The sequence below is a fragment of the Diadema setosum genome, chromosome 17 (assembly GCF_964275005.1).
Source record: "Diadema setosum chromosome 17, eeDiaSeto1, whole genome shotgun sequence".
In the NCBI taxonomy this organism is placed as follows: domain Eukaryota; kingdom Metazoa; phylum Echinodermata; class Echinoidea; order Diadematoida; family Diadematidae; genus Diadema; species Diadema setosum.
Genome location: NC_092701.1, coordinates 18413672 through 18430030, shown reverse-complemented (window position 1 = coordinate 18430030; position 16359 = coordinate 18413672). Strand labels below are relative to the sequence as shown.

The 16359-nt window shown below is 39.1% G+C and overlaps 1 protein-coding gene across 1 annotated transcript in view; it reads right to left on the bottom strand.

The window, feature by feature from the left end:
• Nucleotides 1-16359, bottom strand: part of LOC140240940 (ecotropic viral integration site 5 protein homolog) — a 99175-nt gene that overhangs the window by 72389 nt on the left and 10427 nt on the right. The window contains exons 3-9 of the mRNA XM_072320712.1: nucleotides 8973-9258; nucleotides 7994-8218; nucleotides 7238-7312; nucleotides 4883-5008; nucleotides 4139-4282; nucleotides 1958-2047; nucleotides 1240-1337 (exon numbers count right to left, since the gene is read on the bottom strand). Of these exons, the coding sequence (XP_072176813.1) occupies nucleotides 1240-1337; nucleotides 1958-2047; nucleotides 4139-4282; nucleotides 4883-5008; nucleotides 7238-7312; nucleotides 7994-8218; nucleotides 8973-9258 (1044 nt within the window). The remainder of the gene's footprint in view (nucleotides 1-1239; nucleotides 1338-1957; nucleotides 2048-4138; nucleotides 4283-4882; nucleotides 5009-7237; nucleotides 7313-7993; nucleotides 8219-8972; nucleotides 9259-16359) is intronic.

The following is a 16359-nucleotide window of genomic DNA, read 5'->3' as shown; positions in this document are numbered from 1 at the left end:
AAACAAGAGGTCGAAAAAACAAAGAAATACATAAGAAATTCATAAAACAATAAAATACATAAGAAATTGATTTTGACACCAAATTTTTTTTCAGTTACATTGTGAGGAATGTTTCAAAGAATATTTTCACCAAAAATTAGGATTCTAGGAGCTTAAATTTCTGAATTAGAGAAAAATATATGATTTTATGCATATATTAGCATAATTAATTATTATGACGAAAATTTCCATTTCTTTTTGTATAGCTTGGTAGATTACGCCACAGGTAATACACGTGCCAAATTTCATGGCGATTGCGTGATCGACGGCCGAGATCTCGGGGGGGAGGGGGTTGAATCAACCTCTCCCCGGCCACAGAACACCCAAAAATGCCCGGCCTGGTTAGGGTTAAAGAGATGGTACAGTTTTGGTTGAGATGGGGCTTGAGGTTTCCAATGATTTTGATGATTATTTTTGAAATAATGAGAAACCTCTTATGAAATATATAAGAGCATATCATTCTAAGAGGAATTCCAAGTTTATTTGGTGAAAGTTGGTTCTGAACTGGCTGAAATAGCAAAAACAAAGCGATCTTTATAAAAGGCGGGGCCCACCTTTTATCAGGATTGCTGTGTTTTACTTTGTCTTTGGATATCTCAGCCATTTCAGAACCAATTTTCATCAAATTAACTTTGAATTCATCTGAGAATTGTATGCTTTTTAACATTTCATAGAGTGGTTTCTAAGTATCTCATAATAAGTTAAAACCAGAGTTCTCACCTCAACTAATACTATACCATTCCTTTACACTAGGACCCCGTTTACAGTGAGTGAAAGGGCTGGGCTCGGCCGCAGCTGAGCCCGGCCTTCATTCCACTGTAAACGCGCAAAAGGCCAAATGCGGTACCAAAATCGGCTGCGCATTTGGCCACGCTCTAAAGGTAGTCTCGGCCGTGGCTCGGCCGCAGCCGAGCCCGGCCTTTTCTCACTGTAAACGCAAACTGGGCTAAATGCAGTACCAAATTACCACCGGCACGCTCCAAATAATAGTCGTTTGTTTACAAGCAGAGCGCCACTACGACAAAATATTGAAAGGTTTGAATTAAAAGCCCAGGCCGAGCCCGGCAATGTAAATGGAGAAAATCGCGGGGCCAAGTACCGCAATTGAGGCTAGGCTCAGCCGCGGCTCAGCCCGGGCTCGGCCGAGCCCTGCACTGTAAACAGGGACTAGGTGCCTGGGCACATGAAGGGTTAGCCTACCTCTTCATCTTCTTGGCATTGTACTTCACAAGGTAAGATGTTTGTAATAGGTGTTCAGGTTCATCTTCATGGATCTTTGGAGCCAGCTTCTGAATAAACTGTAGTTTACGGAGGGTAAACAGAAATCATCATGCATCAAAGTACTTACAGGTTCAGAAGATTATGCATAATTATGCAGGGCTGTTTATAATAGCAGTCATACAGTTATCAAACTCATGGAGATTCTGCAGAGCAAACATGGAGCTCCTTCAAGTATTAGAGGAATTATGCTGCAGAAATTATCACCCCATTCTCATCAAAACTGGTAACTCTGAATTTTACAGCACATCTCAAGTTGAAGAAAGACTAGATGGAACCCATTAAAATCATGAATTGTACAAAAGCAGAAAAAAAATACAAAATTGCCAATTTAAGCAGAAACATTCCAATCAATTTCCAATCAAGTGTTTTGCCAATTTTAGAGAGTAGTTCAGCTATTTGAGGCTTTTGATAATTCTGCAACTAAAATAGAAAATGATATATGACCAAAACCGGGATTGAGTGAAAAAGATGTTATTCTTCTACCCTTAATATGAAATTCCACTAGCAATGAATAATAATAAAAATCAGAATAGAAATGTACAGCATAAAGCTAAACTGGGTCTTGATGCATTAAAATGAACATGACCTGGAGAGGACACCTCTCGGAGTGGCCTTCATTTCTAGCCATGTGACTCACCCTCAGCATTTCTTCCATGTCCAGCATGAGAAGGTCTTCACAGTTCAACTGAAGAATGGCCACACCTATCCTGAAGATGGCTTCCATTCCCTTTGGTGAAGAAAGAAGCACAGGAGAGCATGAAAGCAGATCATGTCTATACGTAAATGCAATCAATGTTGTATGGAGTCATTCCTACAGTATCTTGTTTTCGTATTGGAGTTTCTCCTGTAACATCTTACCATCCAGTATGATGGGGACTAAGAAATGCATCATTATCACTGCTAATTACACATTTTGCTTTGCTTTGTTTTGTGGGTTTTTTTTCTCCTTTTTGCTCAGTTCAGTAAATGTATTGTTAATTTTTTGTGTTTTGCTGTAATTCTGTGAGCGCGTTGAATCCATTTTAAACAGATGTTCGGCTATCATTATTGCTGGTTATAATAATGACAAGACAATAATAGTAATAATAATAATAATAATAATAATGATAATGATGATAATGATAATAATACTGCTATTGCTATTACTAATTATTATCATTATTATTATTATTTATTATTATTATTACTATTGTCATTATTATTATTATTATTATTATTATTATTATCATTATTATTATTATTATTATTATTATCATTATTATTATTATTATTATTATTATCATTATTATTATTATTATTATTATTATCATTATTATTATTATTATTATAAAATGACACAGAATCATTATGGGAAAGAGGATGAAGAGATGCTAGAGGAGACAGAGGAGGAGGAAAGGAGGAAAAAGAGGAAAGAGCTGTTGGCCTGAGAGGGATACGACCGCAAACTATCAATCACCATCACATGTCCCTGACTAAACTTCCCTGGCTGTAGAAGTGTATGCTTGAGCCCTTGAATAGGCAGGACACATTACCTTCTGAGGGGACTTTAAGCCATCAAGCCAAGGTTGCATGCGTTTTAAGTATTTAATGTGTTCTTTGTGGTCAGGTAAAACCAATGCAAAATGGAATGCATGTTTCCATGGTGGTAGAATGTTTAGTGGCGAGTGGTTTCATGGTAGACCATGTATCCTTTCTTTACTAAATATCAGTGTGGTCCTGAAAGGACCTTCTCAATCTCAATGTTCCAGTGAGCATGTTCGTACTCTTCTTAACATTCTCCCGTGGATGGTTAGAACATGCTTACTGAAATGAATTAGGGAAAAAAGAAAAGATGAAAGGGACGTAAGAAATAATTTAGTGATGGTGATAGTTGATGACGATGACGACGATAACAGTGAGCTTTAGATATAATGGCACTTTCAGACACACCGAGTTATCGTATATTCATGCGACGTATGGATATACGATGTTTCGATATGAGAGCGTTCAGACACAACACCCAATTATACGATGATCGTATCAGAGCATTCAGACTGAGCGCAAAAGCGATATTTCTTGAGTAAACGTGATGCTCTTCTATGCGCAGTACGTAATTTAAGCAGGCTTTGCGCAAAGTGTTTGTACTCTGCCTTGGATTCATCCGGTAGTTTGCTAGTTTGCGCCAGATCATTGTTACGCCACACTCAATCTGTCAACCGCCCATTATAAGTGCGCACCACGGATACGTGAGCTTGGCGCGTGCTGCGAATAAGCCCCGCCTACTCATACGAGGTGTGGATATAAGAGCGTTCAGACACAAATATACGTTGTATGGATATAGGATAATGATTTGAAACAACGCTCAAAACACTGTTTCGATATACGACGTATATTGATACGGCGTTTCAATATTAGAGCATTCAGACACATAAATACGTCCTATATCAATACGTCGTACATCCATACGAGAACTCTCCAGTCTGAACGGGGGGTAAGACAATGCTAATTAGGCAATAAATGGTGTTCTGCACATGCACGAGACAGCTGTTTCTATTGCCGAATTTGGTAAGCTGCGTCACCTTTAATAGCAGTCGTGTCGCAGATCTAAACCTTGCTAATGATGAAGAAGATGATATGGATGAAAGAGAAGAATCCAGTACTAGGCAATGATGATGACGACGATAGTAACGACGATGTTAATGATGAAGATAATGACAGAAATGAAGACTTAGTAACGATGAGGGTGATAATGATCATGACGACAATGATGACAATGACGATGAGGAGGAAGAAAGGTTAGAAGAGGGAGGACACGGCAAATGTGAACAAACATACTCACTTCTGAGATGAAGAGGTCCATAATTCTCATGGAGAGAGATATTGGCAAGCAGACGGCGAAGAGTGTAAGAAACCAGGATGATGCATACATGGATGTGTGGAAGCCCTGAGCTATGAAATGTTTGTAGAGTTCTGGCAGGATGTCCTATGGGAAAGACAAGAACAAGAGGTACCTTCACATAACAACGTTACCATTCCCTGATATCATCAAGAAGAAAACAACACTAGGATAGATATTACAAGTTTTAACACATGATACACACAAAATTGCACGACACATGCCATGCAAGAACAAACAACTTCCATAAATCGAATCCACTGCCCATAAAAATCCTGTGATACTTGTGTCCATTAAACACAAAGAGATCAATACAAACAGATTAATGCATATGAACACAAAGAGATCAATACCCACAGATAATACCCCTCCAAGACTTTAGATTCTTCTAACATCTGAGCAATTACTTGGTTCATCAACCTGCAAGACCTCTCATATCAGAGCATCCCCATGAACGTCCACTCAAAATCATCCATTCCGGAAATACTGAAATCAACACAATAAATCTTCATGCTTGATCTTCTACCACTTGAGAAGAAAATGGGTAATTAATTTTTGTTTACGTTCCACTATAACCTCAGTTGAAGGGTGTGGTTCACATTTGCAAGAACCAAAAAGTGACGAATTAAAGGCCATTTCCCAGACAAGCCAGGGGAAATTCAGCGGTTGGTAAAATGATGATCTCACCTGAATCATACATTCAAACTGAAACATGCACAAGCCCAGGTGGGCCATGTTTGGCTTGAACAGCTCTCGCATCCCGTAATCTTGCATCAACTTGACCAGAACACAGAATGCTTCCTCCTCAGGCATCTAGAATGGAGAGAAAAATCAAATTTTAATCTAGAACCTTGGCACGATTTGCAGAAAGCACAAGATAAACTACGACTTCCCTTTGGATTAATGGTTGATCCGTCCACACGGCAGGAAACATCACAGAATATGAGACAAGAGACCCGCGGGTCTAGCGCTCACCTGAGTATCGCAAGTTCACCTTTCACGCAGTCACTAATCTAAATTATTCACAGCTTTACTAAAATTTGACCAGGCATTCTCAAGTAGAACATGAAAATGTACAATAAGGGCCAAAATTTTTAAAGATTCCTTAATTTGGGGGCATTGGGGCCCCCTGGGGCCCACTGGGTGGGGCATGGTGCCCACTTTGATAAATTGAGATCCCGACCCCCTAGGGATGCTACCTGCCAAGTTTGACGAAAATCCATCATGAGGTTTTCAGGAAGAAGATGAAAATGTACAATTCAGGCCCCCATTTGGACCTTCCCAACCCCTCCCCCCCCCCCCTGCCCCCAAGAGGGGCACCCCTGGATCTGCTATGAACAAACTTGAAACTACAGTCATTAATGTACTCACTCATAGTATTATCTTAGCTTATCTTAGAGAAGATTTTTAAAGATTCCTTCATTTTTTTTTTTTTTTTTTTTTTTTTTGGGGGGGGGGGGGGTTTGGGCCCCCTGGGGCCCACTGGGTGAGGCATGGTGCCCACTTTGATAAATTGAGATCCTGACCCCCTAGGGATGCTACCTGCCAAGTTTGACGAAAATCCATTATGAGGTTTTCAGGAAGAAGATGAAAATGTACAATTCAGGCCCCCATTTGGACCTTCCCAACCCCCCCCCCCCCCCCCCCCCCCAAGAGGGGCACCCCTGGATCTGCCATGAACAAACTTGAAACTACAGTCATTAATGTACTCACTCATAGTATTATCTTAGCTTATCTTAGAGAAGATTTTTAAAGATTCCTTCATTTTTTTTTTTTTTTTTTTTTTTTGGGGGGGGGGGGGGGTTGGGGCCCCCTGGGGGCCCCCTGAAACTACAGTCATCACTGTACTTAACTTAGATCTATCACTTCTGGTCCTAGAGAAGAAGATTTTTACAGATTTCTTAATTTTGGGGGGTTTGGGCCCCCTGGGGGCCCCCTGGGTGGGGCATGGTGCCCATTTTAACAAAATGAGATCCTAACCCCCTAGGGATGCTACCTGCCAAGTTTGGTGAAAATGGGTCATGGGGTTCTCAAGAAGAAGATGAAAATGTACAATTTAGGCCCCATTAGGACCCCTCCCCACCCCCCTCCCCTGGGTCCCAAGGGGGGCACCCCTGATTCTGCCATGAACAAACTTGAAGCTATAGTCATCAATGTGCTAACTCATAGTATCAACTTAGCTCTATCACTTCTGGTTCTAGAGAAGAAGATTTTTACAGATTCCTTAATTTTGGGTGGTTTGGGCCCCCTTGGGGGCCCCCTGGGTGGGGCATGGTGCCCATTTTAACAAATTGAGTTCCTTACCCCCTAGGGATGCTACCTGCCAAGTTTGATGAAAATCGGTCTTGGGGTTTTCAAGAAGAAGATGAAAATGTAAAAGTTTACGCACGACGGACGACGGACGACGCACGACGGACGCCGGACGAAGAGCGATCGCAATAGCTCACTTGAGCCTTTGGCTCAGGTCAGCTAAAAATGCAAAGTTTCTAAACAATGTTGAAACCAAAATTTGGTACTGTCTGCTGATCGATGGAAATATTTCACACACAGAAATAATCACACTGTACTACACTGTACCTGCAAAACCCCCAGGCCCATATTCAAGTGGGAGCTTCAATCATATCACAAGTTATGACTACATTTTGAAGTACACTCAATCAATCACTGTTAATGTCATTGTACTTCACATCAAGGCCGCTGCTCATAAATCAACATAAGCTTTATTACATTTGGTTGCATTATATCATTGATTTCTTGTTTGTTTGATTTTGCCTTAACAGCAATTATCAAAAGTAAGGTGGCGATATTAGGAGTACTGTGCATCGCACAGATTGTGTGAAATTGTACATAGTGTAGTATTTCATGGTCTTTTCATTCAGGGTAGCCTCATAAATGTAAGTATTCTTGTACCCACAGGTTCTGCCATTACAATTCTGATGTTACTGCATAAGATACACAGTACACAACTGTTTATATTTTATACCACACAGCATGACTGTATACCATGATGCTGGCAGGCTTTGTAACTGAAGGTTTACTTACTTGCATGAGCAGGAGGCCCACAATAAAGGCACTTCCCTGGCAGTAGCCCACTTCCCGGTCATGTAATGAGTAAGCCTGTAGGATACGTGTATACACCACGTAAAAAGATTCAGCAGTTCTTGTTAGATTGCAGACTAATTACATTACATCAGGGCTGCCAATATTCACACGTCAAAATCAGAATTCTTCCAGTGAGCAATCAGGGAGACATTTGTGTTTAACATGCAGCTCACTAGTCAAATGCAACTACAAATCAGGGAGGCATTCATGATCTATTTTGAGGACATGAAGAGACATTTACGATTTCAGAGACCCTCCCGCAGAATCAGAGAGACATGGCAACCTCGTATTACCTGCTTTCACTGGGCTTCGGTTGAACTCATGACTTCCCATATCCCATCTCTGCTAAAAGCATAACTTTCACATATTGAAACTGTCCCTGATGCAGTGATACTTTCAACCATGTCGTGCAACATACAACTGAAACTATATAAAGGATTAAAGATACTAAAGGCCTGAGCTATCATCTGAACGTCTGCATCATATGATGAATCATCGTTTGCTGGGACATTACTCTATTTATAAAGTCAACTTAAACATGTGCTGAAAATACATTTAACCTGTTGAAGATTAGTCTTGAGTTGCTATGTTTCCACTCGCTTCATCTCATACACATTGAACTATCTTCATTATGATGCAAAACCACCACCAAATCATTACGATGAAATATCAAATTCGGGCAGCCACATCACCTACCTTCATGACGTTGAAGAGCGTCTCCTGTCCGAGGCCGTCCTTCTCCTTGAAGAACTCATGCTCCGGGTACGTCCTGGCGATGTCCCTCCGGATGACGCGCTCGTAGGAGGACTGCATCTTGAGGTACTGGGCGTACTGCTCCTTGAGCGGCGAGTTGTAGGCACCACACAGCAGCTGCCACGCGATGCCTCGGAAGTGGTGGGGGATGCCCAACCTAACAAGGTCCTGGGAGAGGGTGTAAGGGAAGGGAAAGGGATTGACAAATGTTAAAAAGGGGTCAAAGGATCCACTTTCCTATCTTGTGCCTATCCCAATGTACGCAGGAAAGTTACTCCATGTACACTGGCATAGCTTTAAACTTGACATTCATGAGTTGAAATACAGGACAAACAAGTGAGGTTCATCACTGTCATATGAAAGTATCTATAATGTAATCCTAACTTTAAACTGTACAGCTAGAGTAACTTTCCTCTGTATCTATAGGAGTGACAAACTTCACAGAGTACATTCATGATTGCCAGTAAAGTGGTGACAAAATACATGCAGACACATCTCAGCATTAATTTCAATCAGATACATGTATAACGTTTTTGGAAAGCAGAGCGCACTGCAAACAAACTCAAGAAAGAAACATTTACCAAAGAACAAGTGAGAAAACACCAAACATTGAATTCACTGTCAACATCTTGCCACATTATGTTGCTTCTACGATCTAAAATTTGTATATTCATGAATGAAATTACATGATTTATACCGTGTAGATAAAAATTAGCAGCCACCACTCTTTTTTTGCTGTTGAAAGCACATGGATATTTCACAATCTCAAACCTAGGACACAGGTAGTACAAAGTACTTTTGATAAATAAACAACCAAACAAAATGAAAAAAAAAAAAGTTTTTTATTGTCAAAATAGTAACATCAACATCAGCATTGCTGTAACAGGTTGCAGAAGGCTCTCTGCCTTCATATTTTTCTCACCTTGAGTTGTTTTGACTTTTTCCTGGAGTACTCTTCCCAGTCATTGACAATCTTCCCCCATACCAACCACTGGTCCTGGCAGCTCATCCCTTCTGCTCCCTCTCCTCCTCCTCCTCCTCCCCCTCCTCCTCCTGTTCCTCCACTGCCACCACTGTTTGCCAGGGCCTGGTTGCTAAGGTTACTGGTGGAGGAACTGGTGGACTGCTGGCTGGCATTAGAGCCGCGGCGAGAGGACTTGACGGATTCTGAGATGGACTTCAGGGACTTGGAGTCTGACTCCAGCAATCTGGGCACAGATATGCAAGAAAATTAAGAAAAGAAACAGCATTAAGCTCATGCTAGACACACACAAAAAAATTAACAAAAAATTATTACAGATGACTGGAATACTGCAAAAAGAGATACAACTTTGAAAGGTTGATTTCTGCTGTTTGAGAGAAAACGAAAAAAAAACCACTGTGCACTGTTGTGTAATCACAAATATGAAGGTGTCAACTATCTTTGAAGAGATTTTCTTATTTCAGAAAATTTACCCTGATTTGAGCTGACTTGTGGCATTACACTCCTTCACTGTGTCATTATGATGGTAACATAAGAGGTTTATACAGTGTAACTACAACTATACAAAGTTTATGTATATCACAGATTGAGACATGATTTTGATATGTTGCATATCACTTTTTGATGATTTTTATCAAAATTTAGAAGAATATGAATACAGTTGATGACTTAATATCTGAATTATTAAACATCAACACGTAATATTGTTTTCACTGTACACATTCATAGTCAGGAAATCAGAAGAGATGAATGTAGTGTATATGAAGCAATACAAAGAGAACAAGGATGTCATTACTTGTTCATCTGCCAACCATTGTATGTTTCCCAATACCTTGAATTACTAGCTGCCACACCAAGCAATAGATGGGAAAAATTTAAAGCTAACATTCAGCATAAGAAGTTGTAAGTTTTTTCGCTCAAAACTTGAACTACAGTTTCTGCTGAAATTTTACACAAAATACACTGTATGTTCTAACACAATTTGCTTTCTTTAATAAATTGCACAGTATAATTGCCTTTTTTAAAAGGGGGAGGAGCTGGTTTCCAATATCACCAAAAGTTGACATGTACTATATTCTCAATGATTCAGCAACAATTGTTTATTTACTGACACAATTGTGGTTAAATATCATTACCAAAACATTTCAAGTCTGTCAATAGGGGCGTGTTGTGTACTCCACGGTGACAGCCTGCTAATCTTGATCATAAATTATATGGCAAAGATGGCTACAAGCTCCATCTCAAGCTGCATTTCATGTACAATTTGATATCACAATTACTGGAGGTACTGTACTATTCACCACCCTGAGAAAAGAGGGAGGCCACATACAAATGTACACATATAATGACAAAATGCAAATCCTGAAACCATTTCAAGGAATCTTTGATACTTCCTATCATGGATGAAAGAAATCAAATTGCCTGAAAAGACTTTGTTTGGGCTTTCTATTGTTAATGTGTCCTTCAGGCATAATGATGAACGGTTTTCATTTTACCAGTGCTCTATTCTTTCCCCAAATTCCCATTCAATGTAAACAGCACTAGCTACAGAGTATTTCAAACAGCCACTGTTATGCAGACTTTTTTCCTTACAATAGGAAGCTACTATTTTACATCAAGACTGTTTACATAAAAGTGTACTTTATAAGTAGGATTACTGAGGTACTTAATTATTCTGATATTATGAATTTTAATGTTCGAATTAATTAACTGATCAGTCATTTAATTGCAATTACTTAAGTAATCATGCATTAGAGGTTATGCTATGAATTGAATACCAAAACAGACTGCTACTCTCACTTCCTTTCTATATAAAGTGTTTGGGCAAGGACCACATTAGGAAAGTGCCTAAAACATCAACCCAATGTGTTCTTTGAGTGTCAATTAGCACAGAAAACTCTATAGCCCATTGCACCATGAAACTCCTTGATTGTACTTAAGTATCTGTTCAAAGTGTTTAACACAGAAAGGGTTCTGTTGTTTGCCTGAAACAGAAAGTGGGTTTTACTCTAGTTGCACTAGGCAAGCAAGGGGGTGTGGTGTGTAGCACTCTGAAAATTTTTTTATTTTTTTTTCCTAAAAGGTCTTTTAAGAGCTTTGACTCTCTTGTAATGTCCAGAATTAAACGCTGAAAGCAGCAAAGCAGAATGCTTCCATGTTATTTCCCAATGATTTAGTGGTGTATTTAAACACAAAACTGCAGACATACCATACATTTCAGTGCAGGCATGCTATTGGTCATAATATCTGAAGTTCTGCTAAAAAATTTCAAGGACTGAATATATATAACAACACACATTGATTCTCCTCAAAGCAGAATGTGATTCTTTGAATGATGAGCAAAATGTGCATCATGGAGAGTATTTAAAGCTGACAGACAAACTGCCTGATAAGTTTTTGTCATTTCTTGAGCTGCTAAAAAAAAAGAAAAATAAGAAGAAGAAGAAAAAGCGGGAGATTGTATGCAGCCTTCGGGTTCTGAGTGGCTGGCTGATTCCCCGTTTCCAATCAGGAAATCACTGATTTGTTCAGTGTATTTAGCATAACCACAGCCCGGCTCTGAGGTACGCTCCACACGTATGTAGTCGTCGTGTTTAAATACATGTAGGATACAATGTGTACAAGTACAATACTGTACTCTGACTACCTGCATCATGCATGTATGATTGTACACTGCATAATACATTCTATAATCACAGCTCGACAGTGCCTCGCTGAGATAAACTGCCTGAAAGCGAAAGTCATACTCTTGATACTCGATCCATGTACAAATAAACCTCCCCTGCTCATACATTGTACACCAGCAGCCAATCAATATCAATGGCCCCAATGTATCTCTACTGAACGTGAAAAGCCTGAAATGTCAATGAGCCTGAAAGAAAAACTAGTGCTACGCTGCATACTTTTGCATCCTCCCTAGAGCACACAATATTACATTTTGCAAAAAAATAATAATAGGACTAATTGATTGTGACAGGCAAATCTGTTTGAAGGTAAAACAAGATGCATTCATACTTGGCAGTCATTTTCTAGACTATGGATTGCGGCAGACTATGCATTCGCACCAGCAATCAGACAATAATCATCTCTTCTGAATCTACAGAGCTCTGTTTTCACATGGGTTGAAAAAAATGTTTTGCAATGCTGAATTACAATTAGGATTACGATTACGCTTAAAATCATTGTCCGTACGAACAACCAAGGAAGGCTTCGCGGATTCTGCGATTTGAATTTCAGTTCCAAGAGGAGGAGGTGTGGCTTCTTTCTGAGTTCCTATCAGTCACTCTTGAGCAGGAAAGTACAGTGTACAATGTACATTGTAGTTTGCGCTTTTGAGTGCAGTGTATTAAAAGTATTTGAGGTGTGCAGTTTTTCTGCAGAAGTGACTGAAAGGTGACCACACAGTATACTGTAGCTCCACCCCCCCCCCCAAACAAAAAACCCAACAACAACATGATTTGGAGGTCTATTTGTACACACGGCTGTTTCGTTCCATAATTTGGGAGAATCGTGATTGGAAAACACCTCCGCACTGCGATTTGAATTACGATTTGAATTGTGATTCAAATCACCTTCTGCAATCCCAGTCTGCATAAATTACTTCCATACATCTGGCGTCATTTGAATCAAGATTCTACTGATGCATCTCTAGAATCATGATTCATATTACACACCGTGTGTGAAAACGGCTTGTACAATGGGTGTATGCTGTGAGGTCGGGGGGGGGGGGGGTACACTGTTATAACTAACATTACTAATCAATGCAAAAGCCCTTGAACTGATTGAATATCCCCTTGTCTCAACACTGCCAGATACAGAGTACAAACATTTACAATTTACAGTACAGTGTATACACATTATGAGTTGTACAATGACATCTGCTCATGCCATTACGCTGTACCTAAAAACAGAAATAAAGAAAAATAAAACTGAAATCCCTATTCTCCTAACCTCAGTTGGTATTAAAAAAAGTTGTAAGTGAAAAAGATGTTTGAAAGATTTGAATGGTGATATTAGAACTATTCTCTCTTTACTCTACAATAGAGAATGTAACTACATTAAGCCTACTGACAAAAAAAAAAAAAAAAGTTCACAGGGCCGATGAGTTCCTACATGTAATCAGTCTCATTGTTGCACACACTGTACATCTATAAACTGAAAACTTGCTCACACACAATTGTGTACATGTACATGATATCAATATCAGTGATACTTGTATAACTGTAGTTTATACAACGCTACACCGTGTACACTGTACACTGAAGCTTCTTGTAAATTGTCCTTCATTTCAAGTGCATTATCAATGCATCCAAAAACAACGACCCCGGCCGTCCTTCATATCACATCACAATCCATAAAAATGTAGACATATGTACGTGTCATACATCTGTATATTTGCATGACAAACATTACTCATGTACAAAGTACCCATACTTGAGAGAGCAATCAAGATACTTTCATTTGCAACTTGCTCTTAGCATCTTACGCTAGTGTTTACAGTTGTGACTGTTTAGTGTTTCCTACATACAATTGTACATTGTATCATAAAATGTATTCTCTCTGAAAACAGAATTCAACAACAACGACAACAACAACAACAACAACAACAACAACAACAACAAAAATCTGTGCAGCAATTGGCCTTTCTTCAATGATTTTGAGAACGTCTTTTGAATAGGGACACTTTCCCAGGACACTGGTAACTTCGGACTGTTGATAGCATCAAGACATTGACATGACTACAAAAGAACCAGTCTTTTCATGAAGACATTTTCTTGGGTTTTTTTTTTTTTTTCTTCCCACGAGGAGGTCCTCATACAATGAATTGCATCTTGTTAACCGTAGGCCTACGTGAAAGATATTTTCAGGACATAATTTATCTCAGTGGAGAATGCCTACTTTATGTAGTTCACTACCATGATCACTGAATACTGTACATTGTACACAAACCAACATTTTCGCATGTGATACAGATACACGTATTTTCGTGAATTAGGAGGTCACAGGCATTTTCGCAAGATGTTGTTTTCGCGAAGTGACACCGACACTAGATCTTAAAGGTAGGGGATACCTTTTAAAGACCTCCCAAAATGCAGCAAAACATTGTAAATATGAACCTCAGGGGACTTGTTTAGGCCAGTGCTTAGATTAGTTGGAAGTCAACCGTTATCTACAATTTGAATAATGCACAAAACTCTTAACTACTCAGTAGTTCTGTGTGTCAGCCACACTTAAGCCGTTTTGTTGCAGTCTTCTGTATTTTTTATCTATAAACACAAATCTAAAAGTATGTATACATGTGTAAGAGCTGATGTAATAACATTTTGTGTGGCAAGAATGTATATAGAAATGTTTGTAAGTTTTGATGAACTTCCTTCACAAAAATATGTACATGATGGACACACATGCAGTGCATGGGTCTGCAAAGGTAGCCTGGTAATGTATAGCACCTGTACTGGAATTTACGGTGAGTCACACCAAAATCAAATTCAAAATCTAACGGTCAATAAAAATGTACTAAATGTTACCTTCCACTTTCAATACTTTATGGGAGTTTCTAAAATGATACTCTCTTCAACATACCACTGTATTCATCAAATGGGATTCCCTACCTTTAAATGCATTGTTAGACTAGTGCATGGGGACATTTTTGCATGTTGATAAATTCGCAATTCAACTATGGTTCGCGAAATTCGTGAAAATAAAACCATTGCAAAAATAACAGCTGTATTGTATTTGCACGAGTATACAATTGAACATATTTAAAGATATCACGAGTCACACTGCATATGAGTCATGGCCCACAGACTTTTTTTTTCTTTTGAAGTCCATACAATAGGTCTCTGGCTTTCATGCAAACACTAATCTGCTCATTCTTGAAATGGATTAGTATTGAAAGAGATCAGTAACATTACAATGTACTGTACCGTGGTAAATGTACAAACGTATGCTACATCAGACATTATACACAAAAACAAGCAAGACTGAATGCATTGCTGTTTAATGCACCATTCCAAACTTCCAAAAGAAACTGTATGAGTACTTTACACTTGAAAGCACACTTCAAAGCCAGTTACATTACATATCACAAGGATCATTTGATTGTTGGAATGGACATAAATTTGTAAGTGAATACTGTGTACCTAGGATGTACATGTACATGTACAGTAGCTACACGTACACTGTACAGTAGGGCTGCAGCAGAAAACAAAACAACACAAACAAGAAAGTCTAGACATCATGCATTCATACATTGTACAATTTTTTTTTTTTTTTTTTTACTTTGATTCCTTCTTTTAATAACAAGCACTCCCGGAATGATTATCAATTATGGATGAATGATTTCATATTTTCAATTAGACCTAAATAAGAAAATCTGAGAAAATGATGGAGATCACTATATTTTTGTATAAATTCTATGTACACTCTCACTTCTCATGTCATTGTCACATACTTGCCAACTCTACCGCTTTGGGCGGTAGACTACCGCTTTTTAGAGGTTTTGACCGGCAACTGATTTTCTCTTCTGATCTACCGATTTTGTAGCAAACCTACCATAAAATGAAATGGAAGTCATATTTTCCCTTCATTGTGCGTTGATTCCCTAAAATAAGCTAGTAATTAGAATACAAGGAACTCGTTCCTCAAAAACGCCGTATTCAGCCTTCTAATATGCACACATGTATGCACACTGCAGTGGCGCACTAGTCTACATATCATAATTACTGTACGTGCGTGCAAGACTTACTGTACACGTGTATGTGTAGCTAGAACCACGCGTAATAGTAATGTTTTGGTAGCTCACGTTCTGCAAGAGTGAATGCTGCGAATGGAAACCCTCCAAAACACTGCAGAAGAGAGCAAAATCTGCCACGTACAGGAATGTCACAGCCAGGTCATCTGCTAATTAATTTAGATTTGGTGAGGGCAACATTATGTCTTATTCATCAAACTAGCTCCACAATAGAAAGTACACTATAAGGGGATAAATTATTTGCCAATATGTTTGATTACTTTTTCACCATGCTCAGCCTACAAAAATTATTTACCAATATGTCTGATTTCATTTTTATATGCATAGTCTACAAAATAGTTCATAGATTTACATGGATTATATGTTTTTTTATCAATACCAAGAACCCTTTAAAAAGGTTAAAAAGCATGCACCAAATCTCAGATTTTGATATTGAAAAACAAAAAAGTCCACACCATGGGAGGGGGGAAACCCCTCTCCCCCACACCTTCCCCCCCCCCCCCCCCCTCGCGCGCTCGGGCTTGGTCGCTTCGCTCCCTCGCAAAATCTACCTCTTCAGGATTTCAAAATGTC